Source organism: Molothrus aeneus, chromosome 16, assembly GCF_037042795.1.
Source record: "Molothrus aeneus isolate 106 chromosome 16, BPBGC_Maene_1.0, whole genome shotgun sequence".
Classification (NCBI taxonomy): Eukaryota; Metazoa; Chordata; class Aves; order Passeriformes; family Icteridae; genus Molothrus; species Molothrus aeneus.
Genome location: NC_089661.1, coordinates 1,116,699 through 1,143,894, shown reverse-complemented (window position 1 = coordinate 1,143,894; position 27,196 = coordinate 1,116,699). Strand labels below are relative to the sequence as shown.

The 27,196-nt window shown below is 51.0% G+C and overlaps 1 protein-coding gene across 2 annotated transcripts in view; it reads left to right on the top strand.

Moving 5' to 3' along the window:
* The first annotated feature begins 2,591 nt into the window (after window positions 1–2,591).
* The window catches only part of RAB40C (RAB40C, member RAS oncogene family), a 37,017-nt gene continuing 12,412 nt past the window's right edge, over window positions 2,592–27,196 (top strand). The window contains exons 1-4 of one of the 2 annotated variants that reach the window (XM_066560950.1): window positions 2,592–2,605; window positions 2,815–3,078; window positions 21,286–21,346; window positions 24,034–24,094. In XM_066560950.1, coding sequence (XP_066417047.1) covers window positions 2,925–3,078; window positions 21,286–21,346; window positions 24,034–24,094 — 276 coding nt within the window. In that variant the 5' untranslated portion in view covers window positions 2,592–2,605; window positions 2,815–2,924. Of the gene's footprint in view, window positions 2,606–2,798; window positions 3,079–21,285; window positions 21,347–24,033; window positions 24,095–27,196 lie in introns of those variants that run through there. The other variant, XM_066560948.1, reaches the window with a different exon arrangement.

The following is a 27,196-nucleotide window of genomic DNA, read 5'->3' as shown; positions in this document are numbered from 1 at the left end:
TCTCCCTCTGCCTCCCACCTCTTGCCACAATTCCCACCTGTCTGGGCTCTGGTTGGTTTCCACCATCCCACCAAAGACAAGAGAAATCCCTGGAATGAGTGAGGGCTTTGGCTGCCCTGTGGAGCGGCAGGAGTGAGACCCAGAGGCTGAGAAAAGAGAGATAAAATACAGGAGATTGCTGCTCATCCTCTCCTGTCCACTTGCACTGCTTTGGATCCATTGGACTGTTGGACAGAAATGAGTTTTTCTCTCCTCCTGGAGAAAAGAAACATCCCCATGTCCTCCCTCTCCCCTTCCCCTGCCCTGCTCACCAGGCTGTGCCCTGGGTGGATGTTTCTGCACAGGCTTTACCTTCCAAGCCCCTTTACCCTGGCAATGCAGTGGCCAGGGACGGCAGTGGCTGCAGGGGGACATCTGCTCTTTGGGTTGGCTTTAGCTGCTCTTTGGGTTGGCTCTGTCACTGCTCTCACTGTGCTTGGCAGCAGCCGTGGCAGCTGGGGGAGGGCACAGAGTGGGGGCTGGGTTTTGCCCCTGCCAATGGAGAAACCAAAACAGAGCAGCTGAGGGTGAGGGTCCCCTTGGCCCACAGGACACAAACCCCTCACCAGAACAGGCCCCCAAAGGGATCCAGAGCTCCAGGGCAGCACAGGAGCTGAGCCCTCAGGCTGTGGGAGAGGAGAGGGAGCCAGACAGAGACCCCCAAAGAGGGGGCAGCCCCCCCTCCCTGTGAGAGGGAACAGCTCTGGAGAGAGCCCAGCGAGGCCACAGAGATGCCCCAAGGGCTGGAGCCCCTCTGCTCTGGAGCCAGGCTGGGAGAGCTGGGGGTGCTCACCTGGAGAGGAGAAGGCTCCAGGGACACCTCAGAGCTCCTGCCAGGGCCTAAAGGGGCTCCAGGAGAGCTGGAGAGGGACTGGGGACAAGGCATGGAGGGACAGGACACAGGGAATGGCTGCCACTGCCAGAGGGCAGGGCTGGATGGGATATTGGGAATTAGGAATTGTTCCCTAGCAGGGTGGGATATTGGGAAGGAATTGTTCCCTGTGAGGGTGGGCAGGCACAGGGTGCCCAGAGCAGCTGGGGCTGCCCCTGGATCCCTGGCAGTGCCCAAGGCCAGGCTGGATGGGGCTTGGAGCAGCCTGGGACAGTGGAAGGTGTCCCTGGACATGGCAGGGGTGGCACTGGGTGGTCTCTGAGGTCCCCTCCAACACAAACCATTCTGTGGTTCTATAAAAACATCCCCCTTCAATCCATTCCTTCTCCCTCTCCATCCAGGCGACCTCCATCCATGACCCTCTGGCATGAGCAGCCAGCAGAGCTCCCCGAGGAGCTGCAGGATCCTTGCAGGCTCAGGGCACCTCCTTGGGTCATGGGCATGGCATTCCCTGGGAGCAGCAGGCTGGGAACATGGATGCTGAAATGCCCAGCTCTGGATGCTTTGTTCAGCACGGGGATTTGTCAGCAATGGTGGCAGGGAGAGGATCCTCCACACCTTCCCATTGGGAAGCCCCTGGGATTGGATTTGGGAGTGGTTCCTCAGGGATGTCAGGCCAATGCCAAGGGATTCCAGTGGAGAACATCCAGGAGTGCCTGGTACAGGCTCAGCCTGGCACCCACAGCCCCATTCCCTGGGGACATGCTGCGTGTCACCATGGCTGCCCCCTGCCCCACTGACAACGGGGTGCACACACCTCCCACCCCAAGAACCCGCTACCTGCCATAAAATGGATGATCACCCACCTGGATCCCCCAAATTGTGGGTGCCCACCCCATATCTGGAGGAGGACACCTGTATGCCCTCCCTCCCTCCCACGTACCCACCCACCTGGACATCTCTCACACCTGGATGTCCCCAAATCCTGGGTGCCGCCTCTTCTTGGATGCCCCACACATCTGGATGTGCCCTCGTCTACGAGCCCCTCCCATGTGGATGCTCAGCTCACATTGGATGCTCCCCTGTCCTGGATGACACCTGGGTGCCCCACACACACGGATGTTCCCCAGTCCCGGTTCCCCAATCACAGTTCTGCAATCCCGCTCCCCCAGTCTCGGTTCCCCAATCCCGGTTCCCCCAATCCCGGTTCCGCAGTCCCGGTTCCCCAGTCCCGTTCCTCAATCCCGCTCCCCCCAGTCCCAGTTCTCCCAGTCCCTGTTCCCAATCCCCCCAGTCCCGGTTCTCCCAATCCCGGTTCCCCCAATCCCTGTTCCCCCAGTCCCGGTTCTCCAATCCCTGTTCCCAATCCCGGTTCCGCCAGTCCCGCTCCCCAATCCCGGTTCCCCAATCCCTCCCGCGTCGAGCACTACCCCGCCCGACTCGCTATCCCATCATGCTCCGCTTCCCGCAAAGCACGCCGGGAGCTGTAGTCCTCAACCGCCCAGCCGTCCGCTGGCCCTGCCCCTTGAGCTCTCAGGGGAGCGTCGAGGCGGGGCGCTTCTGATTGACGTGTGTCTAAGCCTATGGAAGCGGCGACTATGTGGAGGAGGCGGGGCCATTTATGATTGACGCGCGATTTAGCCTATGGGAGCGGCGAGAGCGGGGCCGAGGCGCCGCCTGGGCTCGGGCGGACGCGACGGGTCCGTGAGGCGGGGGCGGCCCTGCCCGGCTGAGGTGGGTGGCGGGACTGGAACTGGGGCTGACCTGGCGCGGTGCTGCGGCCCGGCGGGGCGGAGCGGGCTCGGGGCCCGGTGGGGCGGCGGCGCTTTGTGCGAGTGGGAGGGCGGAGCGGAGCGGAGCCGTGTCAGCGGCGGGGGCGCTGCGGGGCCGGGCCGGGCCGGGCCCTTCCTCCGCCTTCTCCTCCTCCTCCTCCTCCGCCGCAGGTCCCAGCGCGGCCCCGGCGGAAGATGCGCGGCCGGCGGTGAGCGGCGGCGGGGCAGAGGCCGCAGCCCGAGGCTGGCGGGCGGAGGATGCGGGCCGGGCCGCCCCGCCGATGAGAGGCAGGATGGGCACCCAGGGCAGCCCGGTGAAGAGCTACGATTACCTGCTCAAGTTCCTGCTGGTGGGCGACAGCGACGTGGGGAAGGGGGAGATCCTGGAGAGCCTGCAGGACGGCGCCTCCGAGTCCCCCTACGCCTACAGCAACGGTAAGGGGGGCTGGGGGGAACCGGGCCGCAGGACCCCCATCGCTGTCACAGCCCTGCCGCTGTCACCTCCCCCCGCCATTGCTGTCACCCTCATCCCGCGGGGACCCCCGAGGGCCGTCACCCCAGCGCCGAGCTGGCGGGCAGGGAGGGGTTGTTTTGCTTTTTCCTTTGTTTTTTTTTTTCATTAACTGGGAGCGCGGCGCGTGGCAGGCAGCTCAGAGGCCTCCTCAGCTCCTTGAAATGCCCCAAATCTGGAGGAGAATGTGGGCAGAGGGGCTGGTGTCTGATGTAATTAATCCCTGGATGCGCAGCCGGACCCTTCCCAAGCGGTCCCGCTCGCAGGGTAGGGCTGCCCTCCCTCCCTCTCCCCGGCTGCCACAAGGACCGAGCCGTTCCCAGAGGAAGCAGGGGCTGTAACAAAAGAACTGGAGCCGCTCTGGCTCGGTGGCTGTACCGGGAGCGGCCGGGTTGGCTGATCCACCTCCTGCCAGCGTCGAGATTCCTAATGGAGCCCATGACAGACCATTAACTACGGTATCACAAGACCGTAATTAAGAGCCAAGGAGTAGCGCTGTGCATTTCCTGCAGTTACGGTGTAGCGCGGCCTGGCGGGGTGCGGGTCCTGCTGTGGGTGTCAATCTGTCATCCTTCCCCCTCCTCCGTGCACAATAACATCCCCAAGAGCTCAGACCCTGCATCATCGCTCTAGCCCAGGGCAGGAGCAGGTAGTGCCGAGTTTTGCCTGTATCAGGAACAGGAGGGAATCGGGAGCTCCTTGGTGCTCTGCACGGGCCAAATTTGGTGTGGCTCTGACCACACTCGGTCCTTGGAGCCTCCACCAGCTCCCCAGGAGCTGATGCAAATGCACACCTGCTCCACGGAGATTTACGGGGAGGTGATGACTCAGAAGTGGAGCTGCCTGTGAAATGGGAGCAGCTCTTCAGGAAGGAGAAGGCTTTGCTATCGTTCATCTCCTCGGGTGTCTGGCTGGGCTGGTGTGGTTTGCCTTTGAGGAGGTGCTGGGCGCTTCAGAGCTTCCCTGAAGAGAGTTTGTGTTTCTGGAGAACCTGCCTCACCTGGGAGCTGTGGAACTGCTCCGTGGGGTTGGTGTTTACTATGTAGAGTGTAACGGGGTGGCTGTTTTAAGTGAAGTGTTCCAGCTGGAATTGTCTTCTGATTGAAGTGGGTTTGAAGCAGACAGGGTAGGAATAAGGAGTGAGTTAAGTGGGGTCTTTGGTATAGGCATGAGACCCAAAGAACAGGGATTTTGGCTATGGCTGTAGACCTTTTGTCTCAGAACCCACTGTTTTGTAGCAACTAAATACCAGCATCTTTTTATTGGAAGAAGGAATCTCAGTGAATAATTTCAGAACCTTCCCTTGTCCTCTGTGGGCAATTGAGCCCATTCCTAATTAGAGAATTAGGTCACATACTGTTGTTTCACAGTAATGTATGCTCTGACAGTCTCTGCTTCTGTTGATTCTGGGAGGCGACGCACCTTTAGGATAATCAGCTGGAGTGGCTTTGATATCCAAGTGAATTTGATCCTGCTGATGCTGCTGACAGCCTTGCAGTGGAACTCCCTGTGCCTCTGGCACAGCTGGGACGTGCTGACAGGGCATGCTGCTCCCCTTCCCTGACAGAGACCACCCCTGAGCTCTTGGATTTTGGGAACAGCTCGAGCCTGGCGTCCTCTTTGGCACGTACTAATGCCATCCCAAAACAGCAATGCCAGAATGTTATGTGGAGGTTCTCTTTGTAAATCTGCTCGTAAGCACGTTGTCCTTGTCCTCATCCCCTCCCAGACCCCGCATCCCAATTTTAAAATAAGTGTTGTGTCATCTATCACTATTTAGGTCAGTGCAGAAAGTACAACTTGTGTGTGCTTTGAGCTGCTCTTGTGGTGGGGACATCTCGTGTGGAGCTCAGGTCCCTGACCTTGGCAGGAAGGGGAAAGAGAGCATTTGCCTCTCTGTCTGGTTGGGGTCTGATGCTTTTACTCTGTTTTGTGGAAACAGTTGTAAGCAGCCAGGTTTTGTGATGCAGCGTGGAATGGATTGTCCTTCCAGCTCAGGGAAGGCACACCCTCAGAAGTGAAGCTCTGTAAATGTAGCTCTGTATTTTAGCTGCTCTTACCCAGCCTATTAGAAAAGGGATTGAGGGATTCCTCTCTGCTCCGTGGGCATCTGGGTGTTGGATCAGCACACAGCTGAGAGATGAAAAGCCTTTTTTCTGTTGGATTTTAGGTGCTGTAAGCAGCCTCTGCCTGCCTGTGTCCAGTATCTGAGAGCCTGGGATGCAGTGGGAGCTGTGTCTGTCATACAGCACCATAGGTGCTTCTGTCCATCCTTTTTCAGGATCCCTGAACAGCAGTGTCACTTCTCAGCACAGCCTTGGAGCTTGGCACCTCAGTCTAAATCAGGCACATCTTATATTAGCCCCTGCAGTTCCTGTGGTGCATAGCAAGGCCTCAGCAATGTCCTTTCTTTAAATTGCTGGCAAAATAAAGCTCCTCTGTGGGAGCCGAGGTGGTTGTTACTCCTGGTGCAGGAGATGTGAGCAATGCCCTGACCATTGCTGCACCAAGCTGTGAGGACAGTGAGTGGTGTCCTGGAGAGCCTGCAGGGCTGCTAGTTTTGGAACTTCTAGTGATAAAAAGGTGGCATTTTGAGGAGGAGACTGACGTCCAGTTGTCACTTGTGTGTTCCTTACTAGGTTTGTGCTAAGCTATGGAGTATATCAGTCTCCAGGAGCATCAGCCAAGCATGCTCCCTGTGAAGAGCAGGGAGTGTTGTTTTTGTCCTGTGGCTGGATATTGTAATTGATTTGGACTTAGCTTTTGCCTTTTCTTGGCCATCCACAAAAGACCCTGAATTAAGCCTTCCTACTATTGTTTGGACAGGGAGAACATTAATGCTCTTCTGGGCTTCCAACGTTGTCCATCTTCCAAGCTTTCACCCTCCTTTTCCCAAATCTGTAGTTGTGGAGGCAGGATGCTGTTCTTAGAGCCTCACTGCTGCTGTGGACAGCTGGAGGATCTCACCTGGGAACCCAAAATCCTGCATTTTCCCTGAATGCTCTCTGTGCTGTCAGCGCTGGCTCCTTCTCCCCAGGTGCAGGGAGGGGCTGCTCAGTGCCATGAGCCTCGGGGTTACACCAGACTCGAGTGAAACTGTGCTTTACTTGTGGGTGAGTCCCCTGCACAGATCACTTTGGTCTTTAAACAGCTGTCCTCATCCATCCCCCAGCACTGAAGCAGGACAGAAATGTGTTGGTCCCGGGGTGGTTTGGGACATGGATGTGGTGGAGCTGCACGTGAAGCAGGGGCTGTGTGCGTGCCATGCATTAGGGGCACGAGGCTGCTCCTCACCTGAGGGACCCGTGGTGGCTTTGTCACCACCGTGTCACACATCCACTCTCAAATAGCTGGTTATTCATGTGCTGGAATGAGCTCACCCAGCAGGTTTGTTGGCTTGCAGGAGCAGCAGCCCTGAGCTGAGCCCTGGCTGAGTCAGGGCAGCTCTCTGTGCTCAGCAGGCGAGAGGGAGACAGGGCTCTGGTGCCCCAGAACAGGGCCAGGGCTGGGCTCACCACACAGACCTGAGGGTGATGGGCTCCCTCCTCACATGATGGAGGGCTTTTTCTGCCGCTGCCTTCCCCCTCACCTGCTGCTGTTCCCACAGGAAAGCAGAAATGTGTGTTAGGGAGAGAGTAGAGCGTGTTTTGGAGCAGATGGCTTTGACTGGAAAGGGGGTGGATTTTTATTTTTATTTTCCCTGTCCTCAGCTTGTATTAAGAAAGTGATGAGGATGCAGCCAGTGTCCTCACTCTGATCTTGCAATGAGCACACAAAAGCTGAAATGAGAGCCCTGCCCTGCACAGAGTTGGTGCTGACACCAGCCCTGATGCACCGAGTCCCAGCACCTCCTTTCAACCTTGTGCCTTGGCTGGGTTTTAGTACCTTTATTCAGGCACCATCCTTTGGTGCTCTGTATCCCACTGCTATCCAGGCCCAAGGCAATGTCAGGGAAAAGGCACCTGAAGTGCTGCTGACAGGTTTTATGGTTCAGGTGAAAACTGGATCTTTTCCAAGAACTCTCCCCCAAAAGCAGAAGTGCAGGAATTCAGCTCCTGGGCAGCAGCAGCAGCAAGCCCACTAGGGCTGGGGTTCCCTGCCAGGAGCAAGGGCTGGGGCAGTGCAGCTTCCTGCCCTTTTCCTGGCCAGGAGGAATGGGAGAGGCAGCTGAAGACACTGCCCAGCCCTTGGAGGTGGTCGGTCTCTCCCAGCTGCCACTGTTTGCCTGGGGGCTGCTGTTAATTACCAGGTTGTTTATTTGAGTGATCCACAGCTTTGGATGTCTTTTCCCTCTGGTTGTTTTTGTGCAACTGTCTGAATCTGGAGATCTCTAAGATGTTTCTTTCAAGTCTTCCTTTACAGCAGTTCCTCTCCTGATATGTCCTGTGACCCCTCAGGCACCCGTGTGCAACCAGAACCTCCCCTGGTAGTTCCATGCCAAGCAGGAGATAACTTGTCCTACGGCAGCCTGCACAGGCAGAGGGTGAAGAGACACTTTGTGTCATCCTCCTTGCTGCCATGGAGGGCATGTGAAGGGATGTTTCCCAGTGCTTCTGCTCCTTGCCTGCTGAGTTTCCAAGACTGACCATGGAGATGGTTTCTCACTTCTGATCTGCAGCCTCCACGGTGCTGCTGTGTTTGGATACAGGTCCAGCTACACTGGTTTACTTTTCACAGCCTTAAAAAGTGTGTAGCTGAGCATCTCTGCTCTAAACTTGAACTTGTGTAAGCACAGGACCTCTCTTCATACTGGCTGACCCTCCTGAGCAGACAGGAATTGCTGGGTGACCCTGTGTGCAGTAAAACCTCAGACAGGGCCAGCACTCATGTAGTGGCACCTGGGCATAGGCATGAGAGCTACAGGTGTTGAGCCCAGGTGTCTGACGGCAGCTGAGTGCTCATCCTGGTGCTGCTGCACTCTCAGGGCTCTCTCTGGCTTCAGCAGGGAGGGAAGCCTTGGTTCAGGTGCTGCTTTGCTGCCTCCTCCTCCTCACCTGGCCCACTCCCCCCCGGCGTGTCCTGCTCTGCTGGAGCAGCACTGTCCCTGGCCATGGTAGACACGGGCTGGCTGCCCCACTGCTTCAGCTGTGCACACCCATGGAAACTGCTCTTTGTTTTCTGGCAGGACTGTATTCTTTGGAATAATGCTTGGAATAATGTTTCAGTTTGAGGCTTTAGCACTCTGGTGCAAGGAGGATTGAGGCAAAGTGTTCCAAGTGCAGCCCAGCCATCACGTTCCTGTAGTGGCTGCACAACTGATGTGCAGGAAATGTTTGAGCTGGACTGTGCTGGTCGTGCTGCTGGAAACCTGTTTGGATGGCTTGCAGAGTGGTTGTTGCAGCAATTCCTGCTGTCTGCCAGCACTTGCATCAGTGTCCTTCAGGGATGTTCACTTCCCTGTCATCAGAGATGCAGAGCTGATCTCATCAGAGCAGGCAACTCAGAAACAGCTCCAGCATCTCTTATTTCTCCATTGTTCACTACATAACCTTTGTGTGAAAAATAGTTCCAAAGATACAGTGCTGAACCTCCAGCTCTGCTTGTTGTGGGACTAACCAGCTGCAATTTAAACTTAAATTCCAAAACAAAGCCAACAAACAAAAAAATCCCCATCAAGCCAAAACCCACCCCCCAAACTGAGTGTCTGGCAGGTTTGGTGTCTCTCTCTAGTCTGGATTAGATGTGCACAACAGTGTAGGTTGTTATGTGTGCAGAACCTCTGAGGAGGGTTGTGTTTTTGTTGAGATTTTAGAAAGCTGGGGACCTACTCTGCAAAGTTCTGGGTTGCACTGCAGAGTTCTCACCACCTCTAATCCCTCTATAAAAGCTGTGCTTTTATGGCTGTTAACGTGTTCCAGAGCCCTGAGTGCACAAAGGTGATGTGAGCTGAGCAGTACAAAGCTGAAATGGGTGGAATGTTCTTCTAATAACTGGGATTAAAAGTTTCACTGTGTTTTTTGTTTGTAAAAAGCAGACAGGTTTTGCTCTCTCTAGATTCCACACCAAAATTGTCTGCACCTCTCCTGGTGTGGAGGTTTTTGGTTGGTTCAGTATTTAAGCTGCATAGGAAAGACCACGGAAGTTAGTCTCCTCCTCCTCCTTCTCCTTCAGCTTTTGTTTCCAGCTGTTCCCTGGCATGTTTTCCTCTGCAGCCTCGATCTCTCCGAACAGCAGAGCATCTTTCCATTGCACTTGAGAATAGCTATGCTCTGAGCTGAGGCTTTGAGCTGTGCTTTTATAACCCTGCTGGTTAAAATCTGGATTTCTTTCCCTTTGCCCCTCACTGTCCCCTGGCACCCCAGCTCGAGCTCCAGAGGAGCATTATGTCATATCAATTCCTGTGTGATTGCAGGCACTGGAGGAGGAAGGAAGCTCCTATGTGAAAACCTTCAGCTTTGTTTTGCTAAAGGCTTTGCTGTAAGGTGAGACTCACCTGAAAGAAAATTACCCTGGGGCACAGAGGGTGGTGGCTCAAGGCAAGAAACCTCCATCAAAGAGTCTGTTTGCTTCTGCAAAAGTTGTAGTAAATAGTGAGGTTGCAACATAGCTTGGAGATTGTTTGTTCCTATAGAGCTTCTATTTGCTGAAAGTATTTTTACGTAGCCACAGCTTTTTAGATTTTCTTCCTCTTTTCTGCTTCATCTTTGTTTCATTTCCATCGGCCCATTCCAGATATTGTTAGATCATTTTAAAACTTTGACACCTGTTCTCCTATAAATATAACACCTGAAATTCTTAATGTCCTGCATGTTCTGTGCAGGATTGGGTATTGAATTGGGACAAAAGTCTTTGTGCAATTCAAACATAATATTTGCTGCTTAAACCATCAGTGGTTAAGGAGGAGACAGGCAGAAAGGGCACACTGAAAGGCTGTAATTAAATGGCAGTTTAACAGAAGGTTCTGAGCATCCTTGGGGTAACCTTTTAAAAAAAATGCAGAGTTCAAAACAATTTCTTTTTCTTTTAGGGATTTTAACTTGTTTCCAGCCAGGCTGCTGGGTTCCTGGTACCATTTGGAGGTTTTACTGTACCATTTGCCTCTCTGTGCAGGTGATTGGCCCTGCTCCCTGCTCAGTCCTGGACACAGAAATTACCCTGCCTTGTTTCCTTTGGTACCAGCTGTAGCAGTACCTGTAACAGGCCTTTTGCCCATGGTTCTGGAGTGGAGGCCAAGTGGTCTGGAGACAGAACTAGATGCATAAAAAAAGAAGCAATGAACAAAGAAAATGCAGCAACCCACCCCCTCACCCCATTTTGCCCATCACTTATTTAATCTTAAATCCTCTCTTGTCCCAAGAGTTGTTGTTTTTCTTACATTGTCAAGCTGCCTGAGTAACTTAGTGGTAAAATCCATCCAGGAAACTGCAGGTCTGTGCTGTGGCACAAAGAGATGAAACTCTGCAGGGTAGATCTTACCTGTGCTGCTCACCCTGCCAGCAAATGTGTTTGCTGTGGAACACCTCTGTGGGTGAGACACATTTGTGTTCTTGTAGGACTCATCTGTATTAAAAGGCTGAAATTCAATACTTTCTTCTATTTTTTTAAATGTCAAATGCTGGCTTTTCCCTGGTGGTAGCAAAAGGGCTCCAGAGTGGCTGCCAGGGTAGCTGGAGTGAGATCTTTGTCCTGTAGGTCAGGAGGGGACCTGGGAGGCTCCAATTTGGGCTTGGAATACCTGGTTTCAGGCTGGTGAGAGCTGCTGTGAGGCAGCAGAGTTTGTACAGGTGTGTAGTGAGGTGCTTGCTGTGCCAACAGGGCCAGTCCATCCCTCAAGGACAAGGAGGGACAACTGAGCACACCTGCCATGCACTGTAAGTCAGGTCCCTGGAGATTTGTTGTCATGGAAAGGTGAAACCAATGTTAGCAGCTATCCTGGTGCTTCCAACATGCAGCAGCCCTTTCCTGGCTGTGGTTGGTGCAGCAAGACCAAACTTGGGAGCCAGAGAAATTCCTGGGGACTGGAATCTCTGTAGCTGTTCTGAGAACTCTGCAAGTGTCTGCTTAACCTGTCTACACCCAGCTTGAGGGCTGCAGCTCTCTCTGGGTGTTTGGGTGTGGAGCATGGGTCTGGAAATGCTGTTTTGTTGCTGGCAAAACCTGGAGATGCCGGTGGGGTGTGGCTGGGGATGCCAGGGATCAGAGGCAGCCTGAGCAGGATCCCTGAGCAGGTGTGCACCTGAGGCTGGCATGCACCGTGCAGGCTGCCCAGGCACGGTGTGGGGCTGCCACGAGGGTCTGATGCTGCAGGGCAGCATTTCCCTGCGCAGTGTCCACAGGAGTGGAACTATGGAGGGATAGGATATTCAAAGTATTTTGGACAAATGCTTGGATTTTCTTGAGTGTTGGGGATTTTTTTGTCTCCCAGCATATCTTGATGTTTGTACGGTCATCCAGCAACAATGCAGACTGTTATGGTGCCCTCTGATTTCCCTCACAGGCTGCCTTTGTTTCTGCGTGCAGCTGTGTAGTTTTTATGGAGATCTGGATTGCAAGGCATGAAGAAACTCTTTTGTTTGTTGTCGCTTCTGTGCATAAAATCATTCTTGATTTTCTTCTAAAGCACAAATCCACTTCACATTCCTGATTCTGGACTGACTTTGGACTGTTTCTGGGATTTCCCGGGTGTCTGCTGAAATTGTTGGAGCTTTAGAAACAGATTTGCTCCTGGCTTCAAATGCCATTTTCTGATACAATTGTCCCCCTTAAGTGTGCCCAGAACAAAGTTCCTCTGTGTGAGGACCATGTAGCTGCTGAAACGGTGCTGGGCTTGCAGCAAGCAGTGAACAAGTGAAATCAGCAAATCCGGCCTTCTTAGAGGTCTCCAAATCAATGTTTTCCTTTTGGCTGGTTACAAAACCAAACAAGCAATTATTTGTCGGAGATCCCCACCTCCAAGCCCTCTCAGCTGGAGATGAAGATGCCTGGGAACTGATGTGAGCAGACTTCCTGTGAGAGGCTTCCAGGCTAAATGGAAATCCCTCTCAGCTGAAATGAGGTGTCTGTGGATGGAAGATGGAGTATGTTTTTCAGGAGAAAATGTACAAATCTGGGTAACTGCAGATAATTGAAAGGCGTTTGTTCTCTCTCAGTTTCAACACGTGTCTGTACGAGGTGCTTGGCAGCTCGTTGGGTTTCTCTCAGAGCAGCTCCCCGGGGCTGTGCTGGGGCTCCCCTCCTGCCCCCAGCAGCTCCCGCTCATCTGCACACACCGAAATAACGGGGAGCTCTTGTTGCCTGCAGCGAGGGGTGCAGCGAGGGTGGGCTGTGTGTGAGCTGCCGTGGGCAGGAGGGGACGGAGGCAGGAGCAGGGGCGGGTGTGGTGCTGCTCTCCTTCATGCCGGGTGGCAACCGGGACCTCTTGATCCTGTTCCCAAAGCTCAGCTAGGGTGCAGGACAGGATCACAGAGGTAAAATCACCTGCTTGCTGACCTTCAGTCCCAGCTCTACAGGCAGAACTGGGCTGTTCTGCTGTGATGCTGTTGGGGAACTTCTATCATCCTGCTCAAAACAGAGTAGTGATACTGTGAAGTAAACTGTGATGCTGAAAGGCACAGACCTGGGATGAATCCACCTATGTTTGGTTGACCCCTGTTGTTGGTGATGATAATTTGTTTCTCTCTTTAAAGAGTAGGTAGTTGAATGCATGACTCAAAAGGATGAGCTCATGTGTTGTTTGGAAGGGATTTTTCCCGTGGCTCACAGCTCTGAGCTGACTAGTTAAATTGCTGCTGTTAATGTGCTGCTGTACACACTTTTTAAGGTTGGGTGACTTCATCAGTTGCTATTTGAATAGCTTGAATTCTCGTTTTTCATCTGTTATGTTGATGTCACATTTGCAACATCTGTTATGTTGTGCCTCATACCACATTTTTTCTGAACAATTTTAGTATCACTTACAGATGACAGAGACAGTAACTACTCCTCTAAGCTGGGGTGGAAGATAATGCACCTGTGGTATCTTCTTACAGATGTTTCTGCCTGTTTTTAAAGTGCTTCTGAAATTAGAGGATCTTAAACCTGCATCTGTGGGTGCATGCATAACCTGGGTGCTGGCCCCAGCAGCTGCCTTGTGCCTGGGAGTGGGTTTGGTGTTGGATTAGTACACTTGGTTAAACCTGTTTGCTCTGAACATGCTTTCAGCAGCTCCTGGCCACCTGTGGTTTCTATGCCCGTCTACCTCGTTTGACTAGAAGTGAAGCAACAAGTCCTCCTCTATCAGCTTTTGCCCACAAACAGCCAATTCTGATAGGTGAATTCTGCCTTTTCACTCACAGGCTGGTGAGGCTTGTAAAAAAACCCAAAACAACAAAACCATAAAATAAGACATTTTAATCCACATTTCCAATGTGTCCTGGCTCTGTATTCTGCTCTTGGAGCAGTGTCCTGGGTTGCCTATATGAGGCTTGGTCACTGGCCTCAGTTGCTGTGGGTGATGTTTCATGACCATCCCCACCATAAGCAGTTCTTAAACCAAAAGGTGCAGAATGTGGGGTGTGGTGAGAGGGAGCAGTGAACCTGAACATGGTGTGGGGGGTGTTCCACTGTTGTCCTGTGGAATATGGTTCTGCCAGAAAATGAGTCCCAGGAGGTCAGAGTGCCCACTTTGGTGTGAGGGAGAGCCTGTGGAGAAGCTGGTGAGGTTGTATGGCCCTGCTGTGTGGCAGGAACGTGCTGTGGAGCTGCTGTGGAGCAGCTCTGTCACTCCAGGCCTCACCTTGTGTAATGCTCCCACACACCCCCAGAGCTGGGCCCTGGAGAGGCTCTGCTGGACACTCTGCCTGTGGGTAACAGCCTGTGCCTGGGGGGCTGCTCCACCCTGGAATAACCTCGGTTCAGGGCTGCTCTGAGCTCCTCTGCCAGTGTCTGTGCTGTACAGATTCCTGCTGTGAGCCCCATGTGTGACAGGAGTGTGGTTTGCTTGTGGAGGTGGTCTGGAGGCTTTGCCTTGGTTTTGGGGTGAGGTTTTTGCATGCTGAGGACTGAAGTGGCAGTGATGTTCTTACTCCATAGCTGATCTGGAGCTATTATGCTCACCTTTTGGCCTTAGTTTTGTGACCTCCCAGCACTTCTCCTCCCTCCTTTATTCTCTTGGACTTGTTGAGGATGGGACTTGGCTGCATGTTGCTGCTTCTGCCTTTTCTTCATACTCAGCAGGGATGGGGTGCCTGGCACTGGCTGCTCTCCCCCCACAGTGGTTCCAGCTTTCAGGAGGGTCTGGCAGCCCCAGGTGGTGCCTGCACACGCAGGGACAAAGCTTTCTATGCCCCAGGCACATCAGTCATGACTTGGAAAGGCATGGGTCATCTTGGGAAAGGACTAGTAACATCTTGAAAAGGTCTGCTAACATCTGTGACACACAGGGACTTGGTAGAGTAAACAAGTAGCCTTTGGACACTGCTCGAGTATCACTGGCATTTGGGATAAATGAATTTCTGCATTAATGGCCTTGGGCTGGACTTAGCAGAGCGCAGAAGGGCTCCAGTTCCAGCACTGGAGAAGGGGCAGCCTCTGCACTGTGTGCAGCACAAATTGTTTTTTCCTTTTTTAATCCAGCAGGAAGGTTGGCACAGGCCCTTTGGAGGGAGAGGGAGGGACCTTTCAGCAGCTCATCTCTTGCATACACACCAGTAAGATGACAGCTAGTCTATGTGACAGAAAACATGCTGGTATGTCCCCAAAGGTGTGGCAGGGGGAGCCTGAGTGACACCCAGCCAGGCTGTGCCAGCCCTGCAAGAGGGCTCAGAGGAGGGGACACCCTGACCAGACCCCTCATGGGGACCCCTGGCTGGAAGGGACAGGACTCTCATGCATAGTTTATGTTCTCACAAAAATTCACAATTGCTGTGGTGTTCTTGGCATCCACAGCGTTGACAAAACTGTTGATAAGGTTTTAAAACCAAATTTACCCATCCCTGCTTAGTCACAGCTCCTGGAGTCCTTGGTGCTGAGAAGCTTCACCACAGATTCGTCCTTGATTTTTTCCTTTTGCAAACACACAGTAATGGATTTGCAGTCCATTGACCCACTCTAAAGTGTTCCTAGGTGCTTATCTACCTTTGTGGCAGTGAGAACATGCCTTTAAGCCCAGCTGCACACTGAGTGATTGTGGCTTTGATCCTTCCCTGTGTAGTAAGGAAGGATTGTCACGACACAGGTTACAAATTCCTGGCTGGATACTCTTGGTGTTGCCTGTTTTATAATCATGGCATGTCTCAATCTGTCAGCTCCTTGCTCCCAGAGCTCTGTGTCCCTTTCTCTCGAGGCTCCTCTCTGCTGCCACACAGCATGACCAGCCCTTCACAGCTGCTTACTCGAGTTCACTGTGAAATCTCAGCAAGTTAAATATTTGACGTGTATTCTCTATGTTTTTATTCCAGCCCTGTGCTCTCCCCTCTTCCCAGCAGCCAGTGGTCAGTGTGGCACTAAACCTACAAACCTTTAGCAAGGCCTTTTAAGTGCCCCAGCCCTTGTGCACTCAGCAGAGCTGATGACCTGTGAGCAAACAGAGGAGCCGGGGGGTGTTTGGGGGAAAATGCAACTTTTTCAGTTAGAGATCTGTGGTGTGGTGGCTTCAGCTGCACTAATAGCAATTACAAACCAAAGTCCATCACCAGGCTGGCTGGGTGAGGCACTGTGGTGACACAGTGAGTCTTTCTGGTGGCTTCTGGGCCAGTCTTAAGATTTCCCAGTCGAGCAGAGCATTTCTGTAGAGCTGCAGGAGACCAGGCACAGCTCACCTTTAGCCCTCTTACGAGTGCTCAGATGCCATCAAGAGTTGCAGAATGCAGCCACTCTGACTTAATTATGTCTGTAGATAAAGGAACAATCCACTGAATTGCAGCATTAGTCAGGTAACAAAAGTCCACTCAGTTTATCTTATTTCTTATTTATATGATGCATTGAGTAAAGGTTTGGCCTTGGCTCATCATCATTGCACACCTCCAATTTTGCCTGTTGACCTTATGTATCTCTTGCAAGCAGGTTGGTTATCTTCTTTTGAATTATAAATAAATGAAACCAAATTTAATTTTTAAAAAGAGGAAAAAAGCTGAGGTTGCATCATATAGCACATGTCTGCAAGCCGGGGGAACTGAGTTTTAATGAAGTTAAAATAATGTGCACTGGGTTTTTTTTGTGGGTGGACTAACAGCGAGGTGGATTCCAAGCTCCCACAAGCAGAAGCATTCATGTAAGAAATGAGGTGGAAAAAGCATCTTTGACCAATCTGACTCACACAAACTGGAAATGACTGCGAGTGACAAGGAGTCTCTCTCGGAAGGAAAGCAAGCTTTAAGTCTTAAAACTATATCAATGTTTCACTTGAGTACATTGATTTATTTTTACTACTTCTTAATTTTTTTCCTTTGGAAAGAGATTTTTTGAGCATCACCTGGAATGTCTTCTGGCCCAGATTTGTGACTAAATTATGTTCTTCTTAGAGACACTGCAGATACACACTGGAGATGGTGCTGGCAGCTTTTGGGGAAGGTCTCAGGAAATCCTGCTGCTGGCTTGGTTAATGTGGGATGAGCCCTTCATCCCTGGTTATACCTTTGTGATGTCTGTGTTGGTTGGGCCTTGGATCATTAGAGCATCCCTGGAGGAGGACACTTGATTTGGACCAGTAACCAAAGAAGCAATGTTGGCTCTGGCATTACCCTGGGAGCTGGAATCGCCCTCCTCCCAGTGCAGTGGGGATCACCTTGGAAGCTAAAGGAGGAAAGAGGCACATGTTGCTCTTAGGTTTTGCTCAAACCTGCCTTTTTAAGGGGAGGTGCCCTTCTGGCCTCCACCCAGGTGTTAGGGCAGAGTCACTTGATGAGTGTACAACTGCAAACTTGTCTCCTTTTCTCTGAAACAAAGACCCACACAAAACCCAGAGGCCACCATGTTTCAGTAGTAAATATTTATAGAGCTTTGTTCACTTGGGCTGTTTAAAGCAATTTTCCTAAGAGATCAACCTCTTTAAAGGGAGAGCATGAAATGCACATCTCCTTTGTTTTTCTCCCTTTTCCAGTGTGACTTCCAGATCCATGTACCTGCTTGGCTGCTGCCTCCTCCCTTGTGTTTTTGCTGCTCCTGCAGGTGCAGAGCAGAAGCTTGGCAGAGTGGACATACACCTGTGTCCGAGCCACGAATTCCCAGGGGGAAAGGGAACAGCCTGATACAAAGTAGTATCAAGTGCTGGGAAAAAGTTACCATTTCTCTTGGAGGGGTTTTACTTTTTCTATTCACATCAAGTGTCATCTTTTGGGTGAAAACTTTAAGTAAGCTCACGTTGGGTGTGGAGTTTTCAGGTGATACTGATGCCAAGTGTGTTGTGCTTGGCATGAGTAATTTGGAAGAGATCAGAGTTTCCTATAACACATCTGGTGGATTCCCATGGGAAAATGACTTGCTTTCTTAGGTTTTCCTTAGAACAAATGGCAAAAGAAAGAAACAAAGGTTTGGGATTCCCCAGAACCTTGCCCAGGAGCATGAAACCCAGCTCCATGGAGGAGAGTCAGGTGTCTGACATCAGGCTTGGTATAGCAGATCCCTCTGTGCCAGGTTGGCAGATACAGGCTTGGTACAGCAGATCCCTCTGTGCCAGGTTGGCTCTCTGCTGCAGGAACGGGGCTGGGATGGCATCAGCATAAGCAGGAGTCTAAAGCAGGGCTGGAAAAATAACACAGGAGTCGGCCTGAATGCTAAATCCCAGAGAACAGCCCAGACTTGTTCTCTGAGCCTCATTTGCTTTGTTGCATCATGGTAATATCGGTCCAGAAAGAGATCAGTTGATATAAAATAGGCTTCAAACAAGAGTGTTTTCTTTTCCCCCAGTGCTGCTGCTGCGGGGCCGGGCAGGGCTGGTTCTCTGGGCTGTGTGTGCTGCAGGGGCAGCCCGGGCTGGGGCTGGGGCTGGGGGCTGGCTGCAGGGGCAGCCTGTGCTGGGGCTGGGGGCTGGCTGCAGGGGCAGCCCGTGCTGGGGCTGGCTGCAGGAGCAGCCCGTGCTGGGGCTGGGGGCTGGCTGCAGGAGCAGCCCGTGCTGGGGCTGGGGGCTGGCTGCAGGAGCAGCCCGGGCTGGGGCTGGGGGCTGGCTGCAGGGGCAGCCTGTGCTGGGGCTGGGGGCTGGCTGCAGGGGCAGCCTGTGCTGGGGCTAGTCCCTCGCTGGCTGGGGAGTGGGATCAAAGCCTCTCAGGCAGAGCAGTGTCCATCCCAAAATAAGCTGTGCTTGGCTGTGAGCAGAGGTGATGCTCAGGTAGGGGAAACCCTGTCACCTGTAGAAAAGAAGTTCTAAAAACTTCCCTTAACTTGTGTCTGAGCTGCCTGAAATGTAAAGGTGGAGGGGCAGCCCTGGTATGGCCATGGCCATGCACTGCTGCACTGCCAGCAGCCTCAGAGCAGAGGTGGCATCTAGTGGCTGCTGTGACCCTCTGTCCCCAGATCCCTGGGACAAGGGGGGAGCCAAGGCTGAGCTTGAGCTGTGGGCTGGGCCTGGGAAAGGGAGCTTGGCTGCTCAGCTTCCCTGTGAGCTGTAAATGGGGGAGTGCCTTGGGCTGCAGCTCAGGACATGTTTGTTACTGGGACTGAAATACAAGGGGCCAGTGCTGGTGTTCAGCACAGTGGTGAGTCCCATGATTTTGAGGGCACCTCCAAATTGATGCAGATTTTGTCTCACCAGGAGAGCCATGGGAGAGCTGTGTTTGTGAACTGCAGCCTACTCAGTGCTAACCAGCTCAAATAACAGACCAAAAACAGGGAGTGCCTTTGAGCTGTCCTGATGCACTGAGTGTTTATGGAAAAGGAAGCTGAAATTTTCTCCAAAACATTGCAGTTGTGCAGATTTTTGTCTTTCATTAATGAGCTTGTAGGCAGAGTTTGCTCCAAAACCTTTTGTAAATCCAGTCATAGTCTCACTTTGGGTGTTTGCATGTTAAAAAGTGCAGAACTTTCCTCTCAGCCCATAACCAGATACCAGCTTGCTTTTAACTGGAGTGTGTGTGACCTCCTTGGGCCAGTGTATGTAACACCCAAAGACTGGTGTCCCTCTGGATTAAAGTATGTGGTGTAGTTTCAGATGAACATGGATTATTTAAAGCATTTCTCTGGTGACCAAGTAATGAGTTTTGAGGACAGGGGACCCAGGTTCCTCTGGGGATGTAGGCTGGGCAGTTAGTGGGTGAGGAGCACAATGATGACATCTGCGTATTTGACATTTCCATTTACAAGTTTCCTTCTCTTCCCAGTTTAGCTGAACCTCTCTCACTTTTAAAAGCTGTACTCAAGCAATTTGTTTCAGCTCAGCAGTGGCATTTTTGGAAGCATGTGGCCTCGGTGCCCTGAAAACTGTCCCTGTTCCCTCCTGTGGTGCTTCCATGCATCCTCCTGCTCCACCTGCGCACTGCTGGCACTGGGGGTGATCGGGACTCGCTGCTGACAGGGAGCTCTTGTGCCTAAGGAGGGGCCAGAGTCTGTCAGGATTTTGCATCTGAGATAGAGCAATGGGCTTAATTAGCCTATTGCCTAACAGGCCAGCAGATCCTGGTTCAGGAACTGGCAGGGGAAGATGTCTGGATGCTCCCTTCTGGTAGCAGAGCAGCCTTACTCCCACCACTCCTCACCATCCCTGGGGATGAGGGAGATTTATGTCTGCCTGGAAATAAATACAGATCATTCACTTGTCTCTGGAGGAAGATAAAATGTAAACTGCCTATTTTCTGTGATACAGCACTGGAAATAGTTGGAATTTAAGATAATTATCTTTATTGCTTTTTATAGCACCCTATGAAGGCTGAAATCTAATTTGTTTTCCACTAACAGGGAACTCCTGTGGATGACTCAGAAAAATCCATTTGCTTTATTGACAAACTTGTCTGTTTGGTTGTCAGGGCAGTGTTCTCCTTGCAGGAAAAGGGAAATGCAGGTCATAACACAACAGTGTGGGGTTTTAATAGATATTCAAAGTTTGATATCTGTTGGCAAGAAGAAAAACTAAAGTTGATGTAATTAGAGTGAAGTGACTCTGCTTTATTAAAAGGTTGTAAATTAGTTGATGCTTCAGTGGGTGTGCAGTAATGGTGCTCTCTGCTTTGTTTATGCAACTTCACTACACTTGAAGCTCATTAACAAGAGCTTGCCGAGAAGCTGCTTTTCCTGGGCACCTGGTGCCCCTCAGCTTTGGGAAGGAGGTGGGAGGTGCAGTTGTGTCTCTTGCCCTGTGCCTGGGGCTGCAGGGAATGCTGTGTTCCATGTGGTTTGGGCCTGTTGCTTGCAAGGGGAGTTGTTTCTTTTCAAACTTTTCAGTCCGACTGTGAGACAGGCTCCCAGTTTTAACAAATTTCTGACGTGTCTGAAGGTAGTGGACACCCCTTGTGTGAGTGAGTTGCATGCCAGCACAGCTGGTTGTTGTGGTTTGTGGGGTTTCTGCTGTTCCAGTGCTGGGGCTCTGTGAAAAGCAAAAGCAGATGTCTGTGCTGCTTCTCAGCCCTTCACAAGGGGGGAGTGTGTCCTGCCTTACCTGGCCCCCTGTGATCCACACCCCAGAGCTGCTCAGAAGGAGGGACAGCAGTCTTTGGACAGCCTTCCTGTAATCTCTCCCAAAATGGCCTGTTGCTGCAGGCAGTGGTGTTTGAGAAATGCTGGGACCGCAGGCTGATGTAGCAGAGATGTATCGAAATTGTTTCTGTCCGTTCACCCCCTAGCAGTCCAATTTATCACTGCCTTGTGGGATAATGCTACAAATCCCTGAATCTCAGGGAATCATGGAGTGACTTGGGCTAGAAGGAACCCTGAAGCTCACCTTGTTCCATCCCCTGTGCCATGGTCAAGGACACCTTCCTAAGTTGCTCTAAGCCCCATCCAACTTCTCCTACAGCTCAAGTTCTGAGCGGTTTAAAACCACAATGAAGAAGTCAGAAGCAATGTAGGGGGATAACTGTGTTTTCAGGGAGGAGGGATAGAGCTCCACAGAGCTGCCTTTGCCATGGAGCAGAAGTCTGTTCCTGTCAGGTCTCTGTAGCTCTCCTCAAAGAGGAGAAAACATCCCTTTAGGAAACATGAAATGAGAGCTCCATGTGGGCAGAGCAAGGTTCTTGTGCATCTCTGAAGATGTTCTCGGTTTGCTCAGCTTTTCATTGCTTTTCTTTCAGGAATTGACTACAAGACCACTACTATCCTGTTGGATGGCAGAAGGGTCAAGCTGGAACTCTGGTGAGTGTTCTGAGCCTCTCTAACCAAACCCTGGGAGCTCAGGCCAGGTGAGCAGGGACACGGGGCCAGGGGACACTGTACCAGGCTGTGGAGAGCGTGGACCATCCCTGAGGGTGTGGTGGGACTTCCTGGCTGTTCTTACCAGAAAGTTACTCTGGCAAACAAGATTCCTTTCTGTCAGTTAAGTAGCACAAACACCATGCTGCTCTTTGCTGGAATAGTCTGAATTCAGTCATTGTCTGTCATAACTGACCATTTTCACTGTTACTCTGCACTTGAGATCCCACCTGTAGTTCTCTTGTCCAGAGCTCCTGGCACAAGAAGCACATGGATATGTTAGAACAGGTTCAGAGGAGGCCATGAAGATACTCCAAGGGCTGGAGCCCCTCTGCTCTGCAGCCAGGCTGGGAGAGCTGGGGGTGCTCACCTGGAGAAGAGAAGGCACCAGGGAGAGCTCAGAGCCTCTTCCAGGGCCTGAACGGGCTCCAGGAGAGCTGGAGAGGGACTGGGGACAAGGCCTGGAGGGACAGAACAAGGGGGAATGACTTCCCTTTGGCAGAGGGCAGGGATAGATTGGGCAGGAATTGTTCCCTGTGAGGGTGGGCAGGCCCTGGCACAGGGTGCCCAGAGCAGCTGTGGCTGCCCCTGAATCCCTGGCAGTGCCCAGGGCCAGGTTGGATGGGGCTTGGAACACCCTGGGGTGGTGGAAGGTGTCCCTGCCATGGCAGGGGTGGAACTGGTTGATGTATAAAAACCCTTCCAACCAAACTATAACATCATTCTGTGTTCTTGTACTGCTCTTGATCACTGAGAGACTGGTATTGTTTTGGAAGCAATACTGGATTTTGCTGATATCCAAGGATGAGAAATAGAAACAAGAGAAGGAAAGTAGAAGAATAAAGCAGGTGAAACCCTTGGTCCCTCAGCAGCTGGATATTTCTCAATGCTTTGAGTAGAAAATGAAAACAAGCAGTGAAGAGGCATCACTGCATCAGGGTAGGGTGAACCCCTGGGGAGCAGGACTGACTGGAGTGACCAGACCCTGGGACACAGATGGAGAACCCTGCATGGGAGGGGTAACCCCTGCCTTATCTGTCAGCACCAGAGGGACAGCTGGAGTCCTTCTGGCTGAGCTTTGTCTGACTTGCTGAGGAGCTGACACAGCAGTCTGTGGAGATGAAAGAGGAAAGGAAGGACAGGATAGGTTGTCTGTCCCTCCCCTGGTTTTCACACAGATCTGGGAATTAGGGAATGACACAGGTCCTAAAACATGGAGTTAAATATCCCCTTAGAAATGCTTGGGTCAAGGAACAGGAATATTAGTAACATGTGTGAATTGTTAAATAGGAATGAACTCCATGTTCTAAGCCTCAGTAACTGACTCTAACAGTGTGTAGTTTGGTGGTTTAATTACACCCCTGCTCTTTGAAGCTGAATGTCCTCATTTTTCTTACAAAAAAGAACAGAAGCAGCTAATTTATCTCTTCTAGCCCCCATGTTTTTATGTGCCACTTGCATTCTTGTCTCTCTTGTAAGATACCTATTTTAACATTTCAGCCCCAGGTGTGTAATAACTTAATGCTTCCCTTTTGAAACCATCTTTATATAATGTAATTCTTGAGCTGGAGAACAGCAAAGAAACTGAAAAGCTGATAACACTGATTGATGATGCCTTAGTGTAATCTTTTACCATTACTTACCCAGTATTTGATTGTTGAGGGAGAATGACATGTAAGCACAGGCTGTTAGATTGATGTCCAGGATCCTACAAAGCTTTACATCTGAAAAAATGGCTGTCCTGCACGTGAGGTCAGTATGTTTTTCCTAGAGCTGCAAATCTGGGGCTGAGGGGTTCCTCAGCCTTCTCAGTGGTCATTAAAGTGTCTTTTATCCTGGCCCAGGGAATAGATTTGAGAAACACCACAACGTGTCTCTGATTAGCCTGACACATTTCAGTATATCCTGGTTAAATCAGAGTGCTGGACTCTGGTGTCTTGTTCCAGAATGGCACTGAGAGGTGCTGGCAGTGTTGTCAAACTTAGTTGCACCTTGTCCAGACAAGACAAGTTATAGTGACTGAAAAGCCCCTTATTGTCACAGTGGTCTAGAAGCACTGTACCCCACTCCTGATCCTCAGCTTTCTGTAGGGTATATAGACCAGGTCTGTCAGGGATCTGGCTATAAAGAGAATTCCAAGAGAATTCCCTTTATTTTGGTTAAAATGTAGTGGGAAAACAGGTGAAGCCTAGTGCAAGGCAATTTCTCCTCCTGTGAGTGGTCATATTTAGGTTGGCTGTTCTCCATGACTGGGAGACCTCTGCAGACTCACTCTGACTTTGAACTCCTGTGGACTGAAGGGAACCAGGCAGAAAATGCTTTGCCCAAGGGAGTAAAATGACTTATACCCTCACACATCACCCAGTAGTGCTGCAGCCCAAGATTTGGGCTTGTATCTTCTCCATGGGAAGCACAATGACAATGACAGCCTGTACCCAAAGGTGGAGATGTATCCACCAGTTCTTCCCCAGAAGAACCCACCATGCAGAGGACTTTGGGTACCCTGCCTGTCCTAAAGATCTGACAAGATCAACCCTGATTTTAATTTTATTTCTTTATGGCCAGCAGGAGATGTGCAGTATGGGAATCAATTCTCCACATCTCATAGCTGTAACTTTTCTGTGTTTTAGGGACACCTCAGGGCAAGGAAGATTTTGCACTATTTTCAGATCCTACTCCAGGGGAGCCCAGGTAAGTGCTGCTCTCAGGGCTTCGATGGAACACATATGCTTGAACTTTAGGCTGTGTAAATCTTTCCTGCCATAGTAAAGAGCTCTGAAGAGGAATGCTCTGATCACCAAAAGGATCTCTGTAGATGACAAGAGACACTCAGTGTTGTCATGTTGCCTGGGATTCTGTTCTTATGAAGTGGTGGGAGAGAAGGGAGTGAATGGCAGACTTTGCTAAACTCCTACAGAAAAGGTCTGTGCAGACAATATTCAGTCTTAATTTCTAGAGGAGGGCTGAGAGGTCGTTAGGGAGGATGAGGCAATTCTCGCTCTAGATCTGCCTCAGCTTTAATGTGGGAGCTCCTACTTTCTGAGGTTTTTAAAATTTGTTTAAATATGGCACTGGCTTTCCCAGTGGAGTTCTTCCAGTCTGTGTTGCTTTCGAGTCAGTTCCAAAAATAGGGGTGGCTCCTACTTGCGTGTTTGAGGCAGACTTGAAACTAGAGCAGCTCAATTGGAACGTAAAGTATGTGTGTTCCTCAAAACATGAGGCAGAGTGTTACATTTTGACTTTCTCCTTTGGGCCCTGTTCCAGAATAACATCAAGATCCTCAACAGGACAAAAATCTTGTGGTGCTCTGGAAAATTGCTGTTTAATAGTGCTTTCTGACAGTTCTGTTGTTGTCCTTTTAGTAGCATGGCAGGGTCCTTCCAGGATAAAGTTTACCTAAGTTAAATGAGTTACTTTATTTTCCTTAATGTTTTCAAGTTGGAAAGCTTTGGAGAAAATTCCTCCTCTGTTAGACAGTAGGAGTCAGAAGCTGTCTGTCAGCCTCCTAAGCAGGCCAGTATCCTGGGAGATTCCCAGCCTTTGGGAAACATTGTACTTCTACTCAAGCTCTTACCACTTTTGGCTTTTTGCTCCTTGTATCTGTAGACCTTTGCTTTGCTGACTGGCAAAATCTATGTTGTTCTCTTTCTCTGACTTCCTGCAAATTCACTTGTGCTGTAGACATAGGAGCACCTCACCTGGAGTGCACTGTTGAGATCTCCCCATGTCCTGTTTATTCATGTTAGTGCACATCTCTGGTGGTCTGGATGCTTTGAGGCAGCTCCTTTGAAGCAGAGGCCAATTTCCTGGTGCTTGTAGAAAAGTACAAGGCAAGGAGAGTTGGAGTTCTGCAGTGGGAGAGTGCAGGATCTCCTGTTCACATGTTCAGTCCCATGTCTGAGTTTCTTTCAGCTTCTACATTTCATTTTCTTTCAGCCTTTACTACTTTTCAGAAAAATCTGGAACCCCAGTCACACAATCACAGTTTGCTTTGGAAGGGACCTTAAGGCTCATCTCATTCCAAGCCCCTCCCATCTGCAGGGACACCCTCCACTGGACCAGTGTGCTCCAAGCCCCATCCAGCCTGGCCTTGAGCACTTCCAGGGATCAGGAATCCACAACCTTCTCATGGAACCTGTGGGCTTGAGGCCATGTTGCTTCCCTCACCAGTTAGAAGTGAACAGAGCTGGTCAGTGTGGTTTTCTGGTGACCACGGAACTCGGCTTTGGTCAGTCTCTTTCTAAGACCTTGCTGTGTCAGATCAAACTGGGAATGGAAAGCAGCAGCTACTGTGTCCAGGAATGTCACCTGGGAGCTTTTAGGCCTGTGTGCAGCCACTGTGCACTGTGGTTACTCCCCTTGCTGTGACCTGGGAGCTCCTCAGAGCAAGTGTCTTGGTAGAGACACTGCACCCTCAGAGCCTGAGCCCATACACCAGACCTTGCACCTGCTGCTGCCACAGGGCAAACGGGGGCACAGGGCAAAGCTGAAATGAGCAGTGATGAGAACACTCCAGTTGGATGGGGAGAGGGACACACGTCTGTCTGGAACCTGCATGGAGCTGTGAGGCCCTGGCACAGCACCTCCATGTGATTCCTGCAGCCTGTTCTCCCTGGACACTACATTTGGGTGCCACAAGGTGTCGTGTACCTGGCTGCCCACAGGCTTGAAAGGGATTGATTTTCTCTTCCTTCCTCAAAGTGAAGCTCTTGACCTTCTTCAGCTCTATTTATCAGTATTGCTGGAGGAACTCTCTCCTGAACATCAGCAAGGTTTGCCTCATCCATCTCACTGCCTACCCCTCTCCCAAGGAGTCTGAGAGACAGTGAACCTCATCAGCCAGGCAGGGGGACCTCTAGTGGGAGTGCTTTGTAGAACCATGGAATCCCTAAGGTTGAAAAAGCCCTCTGAGATCATCGAGTCAAACCAGGAACCCAGCACTGCCAAGGCCCAGCTAAACCATGTCTCTCAGCACCACATTCTACGTGGATTTTTTTAACAGCTCCAGGGATGGTGACTCCACCAGGGCACTGGACAGCCTGTGCCAATGCCTGATCACCCTTTTAGTGAAGAAATTACCCCAAAATGCAATCTAAACCTCCCCTAGAACAACTTGAGGTTGCTTCTTCTCACGCTGTCACTTGTTACCTGGGAGAAGAGACCAATCCCCACCTGACTCCCACCTCCTTTCAGGAAGTTGTAGACAGCAATTCACTGCTGAATGCTGGGGAATGGAGCTCCCTTGCACAGCAAGGTGTAACTCATACCTTTGCCTCAACACTGCCCTCTGCTTGTGCAACAAAGGCCTTTTCCAAAGTGCTGTTGTGATGCCTTAATCCTGGTCTGCCCAAACAGTCAATGCTTAAAAAAGTGGCAAACCAGCCCTAAGGAGCAAGGCTGCCTAGGATGAGGAGAGGTAATTCCCAAGGGAAGTCTCTCCAGGCCCTCTGGAAGTGCCCAGGAGATGAGCACAAGGAAAGTGCCTCTTGAAAATGCCTGGAGTCCTTGTATAGTCTTCTCCAGGTGGCTCAGAGTAAAACTCAGATTGTTTTCAGCCACAAGTGGTTGGCTCCCATGTGATGTTCCAGTGTTATTCCTGTATTAACAGGAATACAGATACCATGTCTCTTAAATAACTCACCACAACTTTCAGTGGAAGAAGAAAATATCTATATTTATACTCTGAATGGTTAACCAAAGCAAGAGGACTGTTTATTTTGAATAACAAATGCCTGTGTGACTGCAAGGGTGGACTTCCAACACCTCCAGTTATTTTCAGTATGCAGAAGCTGA